We start from the raw sequence: 5,161 nt of genomic DNA on the forward strand, positions 1-5,161 counted from the left end.
ACGTCGAAACTATTCTACTATTCTCACGAGATGCTGGTTTCCAGAAAACCCAATGGACTAGGCTGGGACAAAAGATGCTCTGTCATGCTGTCTCAGGTTCATCTGCAAAGACACACATAGGACCCAGCCACCTCTATCCCTGGATTACGTCACCGAAGTCCATTTCAGCTCCACTTGCAATCTACCCAGGAAAGGAAATACCCACATTGTCTGCGCTTAGATTTCCTGAACTTATCTCTCCTTCTTCCTTTGGAGGTAGGTCAAAGAAGTCAGACCAAGATAGATTTTTTTTTTTTTTTTTTTGGAGACGGAGTCTCGCTCTGTCGCCCAGGCTGGAGTGCAGTGGCGCGATCTCGGCTCACTGCAAGCTCCGCCTCCCGGGTTCACACCATTCTCCTGGCTCAGCCTCCCGAGTAGCTGGGACTACAGGCACCCGCCACCACGCCCGGCTAATTTTTTGCATTTTTAGTAAAAAAAAGGGTTTCACCATGTTAGCCAGAATGGTCTCGATCTCCTGACCTTGTGATCCGCCCGCCTCGGCCTCCCAAAGTGCTGGGATTACAGGCGTGAGCCACCGCGCCCGGCCAATATATTCTTCTTTAAGGTTTTCTAGTCTATTGACATATCTGTTACTTACACTATTTTAATAATTGACATTTTAGTTTTATCTTTTTGCTAATTTGTATTGTAAACATTTTATTATCATATATTTGGGGAAAATGTTTATTGCCTTTTGTAACTTATGACATGTATTTTTAAATAACAGAACGTGGTACTGTAGAGTAATGTCAGGATTAGAGTTCATATTATACAGTGTTCTGAAATACATTGTAATTATCTCACAGTATTATTTTGGCGACTTCAATTTGCCACGGGACAAGTTTCTAAAGGAACAGATAAAACTGGATGAAGGCTGGGTACCTTTGGAGATAATGATAAAATTCAACAGGTAACAAGCTTTTAAAAATAATCTTTAGGTTTTCTGTTTACAGTGAGTGCTACTGCTGAGTCTTACATTTTTATATGTACTCTTCAGGTTGAACCGTCTAACAACAGACTTTAATGTAATTGTGGAAGCATTGAGCAAATCCAAGGCAGAACTCATGGAAATCAGTGAAGATAAAACTAAAATCAGAAGGTCTCCAAGCAAACCCCTACCTGAAGTGACTGATGAGTATAAAAATGATGTAAAAAACAGATCTGTTTATATTGTAAGTGGGCCTGTGATGCACTTAAACATCTTACATTTATTTAGAAAGTAAAGTACAGAAGGCCGGGCGCGGTGGCTCAAGCCTGTAATCCCAGCACTTTGGGAGGCCGAGACGGGCGGATCACGAGGTCAGGAGATCGAGACCATCCTGGCGAACACGGTGAAACCCCGTCTCTACTAAAAAAATACAAAAAAACTAGCCGGGCGAGGTGGCGGGCGCCTGTAGTCCCAGCTACTCGGGAGGCTGAGGCAGGAGAATGGCGGGAACCCGGGAGGCGGAGCTTGCAGTGAGCTGAGATCCGGCCACAGCACTCCAGCCTGGGTGACAGAGAAAGACTCCCCCTCAAAAAAAAAAAAAAAAAAAAAAAAAAGAAAGTAAAGTACAGAAGAATAAGGGCTCAGGAATCACAGCCTCACTAATTACTTTATGTCCTTTTGTAATATTCTTAACCTAAGTTTCTTTTTGTTTTGTTTTTGAGACAGAATCTCATCCTGTTGCTCATGTTGGAATGCAGTGGTTTGATCATGGTCCACTGCAGTCTTGACCACCTGGGCTCAAGTGATCCTCCCACCTCAGCCTCCTGAGTAGCTGGGACTACAGGCGCATGCTACCACATGTGGCTAAACATTTTTTGTAGAGACAGGGGTCTCCCTGTGTTGCCCAGGCTGCTGTCAATCTCCTGGGCGCAAGTAATTCAATCACCTTGACCTCCCAAAGTGCTGGGATTACAGGTGTGAGCCACCATGCCTGGTCCTAAGTTTTATCTTCATAAACGTGGATATTTTCTACCTTGTAGAACTGCTGCTTAGAGACTAAATAAAAATACACCATTGGATCAAATCTTTGACATATTCTAAGCACCAACTGCATGTTAGCTGTTCTTATCAGCAGCTAAACTTGATTGCAATTTTTGAGACGGAGTCTGCCAGCTTCCAGGCTGGAGTGCAGTGGCGCTGATCTCAGCTCACTGCAAGCTCTGCCTCCCGGCTCACGCCATTTCTCCCGCCTCATCCTCCTGAGTAGCTGAGGACTACAGGCGCCCGCCACCACGCCTGGCTAGTTTTTGTATTTTTAGTAGAGACGGGACACCATGTTAAATAGATAGTCCGATCTCCTGACCAAGGATTCAATTCACTACTTAGCCTCCCAAAGTGCTGATTATATTGTTTTCACCACCTACCTGCCTGATTTTGCAATTTTCTTTTTGAGACGGAGTCTTGCTCACACCAGGCTGGAGTGCAGTGGCTGGAGGCAGAGGTGGCCGGATCTCGTGCTCACTGTAAAAGCTCATCTTTTGCAGTTCACTCACCATTCTCCCCTGCCTCAGCTTCCCGAAAGTAGTTGGGATTACAGGCACTGCCACCTCGCCTCGGCCTGCTAGTTTTTGTAATTTTTAGTAGAGACGGGGTTTCACCGTGTTAGCCAGGATGGTCTCGATCTCCTGACCTCGTGATCCGCCCGTCTCGGCCTCCCAAAGTGCTGGGATTACAGGCTTGAGCCACCGCGCCCGGCCTGCAATTTTCTTTAGCATATTTTTAAATAGTTTTTTTATTATGGAAAATGTCAGATGTATATAAATAGATTCAATAATGTACCATCACCAGCTTTACTAGTTATTAACAGAACATGCAAATCATCTTGTTTTATTTTTGCCTGAACTGAATTATTTTGAAGCAAATACCAGATGAATCACTTTTATTGCACTGGAGAGTAGTGGCTCCTAAACAAGGCTGTTAAGTGATTAACAAAGATAAATAGAGATAGATAGGTATATCCTGTGTTCATTTCAAGATAAAATGAATCAAATTCTCTCCAATTGTTTATCTGAGAAGTCATTATTTGTTATTTGTACATTACTTCCCACTCTTCACAGAAAGGCTTCCCAACTGATGCAACTCTTGATGACATAAAAGAATGGTTAGAAGATAAAGGTCAAGTACTAAATATTCAGATGAGAAGAACATTGCATAAAGCATTTAAGGTATGATAATACAGACTTTTTCTAGTTTTAGAATATATGGGAAATAACTTAAAAAATATTTTCCTTCCTTTTTATAGGGATCAATTTTTGTTGTGTTTGATAGCATTGAATCTGCTAAGAAGTTTGTAGAGACCCCTGACCAGAAGTACAAAGAAACAGATCTGCTAATACTTTTCAAGTAAGTCTTTTTGCTGATGTTTCTCCTGGCCTTTTAGTTATATGGAATTGACACACTAGGGTAAGGAGCATGGAAGTAGCATCCCCTGAAAGGCCAATATTTTTAGTATTTTAGTGCATTACGGTCTTCTAAATGGTATATACTAAACCTGATTGACTTAGAGATGCACTGTGATGGATCACAGTCATAGTGTCAGTCATAGTATCAGTGTTAATTCCTCAAAAATTACTTAACATGGTTTTCATAATTGCTGTTATTCTTGGATCTTGGGGATTTTAGAATTTTCTCCTTTTGTGGAATTAACACTATAGAAAACTGCAATATTATTTGCATGACTTCTGATACACTTTTTTTCCCCTATACATGAATGATAAATGAAAATCAACATGAAATTGCTAATGGATAGGGGGTTTCTTTTTGGGGTCATGAAAATGTTCTGAAATTAGTAGTGATGGTTGTACAACTGAATATACTAAAAAAACATTCAAGGTACACTTTAAAAGAGTGAATTTTGTGGCACATGGAATTTTTCCTTAGTAAAGCTGTTATTTAAAACAACATGACAGTAACTTCCTTGGCATATTTTGAATTTTTAGTTGATGATTATGTTGATAGTAAATGTATGCAACATTTATTGCTGTGCCATGGCTTAAGTTATTCAAAATAATCTGCAGTCTTAACTTTGTTCTCGTGAACTTAGTCTCTGTACTGTGTGTTCTTTAGGGATGATTACTTTGCCAAAAAAAATGAAGAAAGAAAACAAAACAAAGTGGAAGCTAAATTAAGAGCTAAACAGTAAGTATGTTGAACTAATCATGACATACTTTGAATTCCTTAATGCTCTGACAGAAATATAGTTGGTGAGCTCTGAAATAGTGGCAGTAGACCTTTCTCTTTGCTAGTGAAACATTGCGATCTTAAGCTGCCTTGACAATTTCGGGGCCAAATTGCATTGCAGTCTAGCATTGGACGATCAAAAAAACCTAAGGACTTCTGGCTTTGGTTAAGTAAGTTTAGTGATCATGATTGGTTAACTTTATTAGGACTTAATTTTCTTATATAGTAAATGGAAGTATGTTATAATTATGATATTTTTATTTGTAGAGAGCAAGAAGCAAAACAAAAGTTAGAAGAAGATGCTGAAATGGTAAGTATATATTACTGCTATCTAGTATATCTGTAATTCATAGTTAAATGAATAGCTTTTAAGTCTGAGGACTTTTTCAAGAAAATATGTAAGCAAAGCTATCTATAGTTGTCATTGCACAGGTATTATATTGAGGGAAAAGAGAACACTAAGGATAGGAAATATGTTCTAAAATACGAAAAGGCCGGGTGCAGTGGCCCACGCCTGTATTCCCAGCACTTTAGGAGGCCAAGGTGGGTGGATCACCTGAGGTTGGGAGTTCGAGACCAGCCTGGCCAATATGGTGAAATCCCGCCTCTACTAAAAATACAAAAATTAGCCAGGCGTGGTGGTGTATGCCTGTAATGCCAGCTGCTCGGGAGGCTGAGGCAGGAGAATCACTTGAACCCAGGAAGTGGAGGTTGCAGTGAACCAAGATCATGCCACTGCACTCCAGCCTGGGTGACAGAATGAGACCCTGTCTAAAAATAAAGAATATAATAAAACACAGGAAAATATATTTTGAAATATTCAGAAAAAGTTCATTTATGCCTAGAACTTATGTTTATGAGAAAATGTCCTATAACTTCTAAAGATTCTAATCATAGGCCGGGCGCGGTGGCTCAAGCTTGTAATCCCAGCACTTTGGGAGGCCGAGACGGGCG

The 5,161-nt window shown here is 40.6% G+C and overlaps 1 protein-coding gene across 1 annotated transcript; it reads left to right on the forward strand.

Moving 5' to 3' along the window:
* Positions 1 to 770: 770 nt before the first annotated feature.
* On the forward strand, positions 771 to 4,653 carry LOC101013263 (small RNA binding exonuclease protection factor La). The gene is made up of 6 exons (XM_031661788.1): positions 771 to 949; positions 1,037 to 1,211; positions 3,085 to 3,192; positions 3,270 to 3,370; positions 4,094 to 4,165; positions 4,475 to 4,653. Exons 1-6 carry the CDS (start codon positions 786 to 788, stop codon positions 4,551 to 4,553), a joined length of 699 nt encoding a protein of 232 aa, XP_031517648.1. The 5' UTR covers positions 771 to 785; the 3' UTR covers positions 4,554 to 4,653.
* The last annotated feature ends 508 nt before the right edge of the window (positions 4,654 to 5,161 follow it).

The sequence above is a fragment of the Papio anubis genome, unplaced genomic scaffold (assembly GCF_008728515.1).
Source record: "Papio anubis isolate 15944 unplaced genomic scaffold, Panubis1.0 scaffold2492, whole genome shotgun sequence".
Lineage (NCBI taxonomy): Eukaryota > Metazoa > Chordata > Mammalia > Primates > Cercopithecidae > Papio > Papio anubis.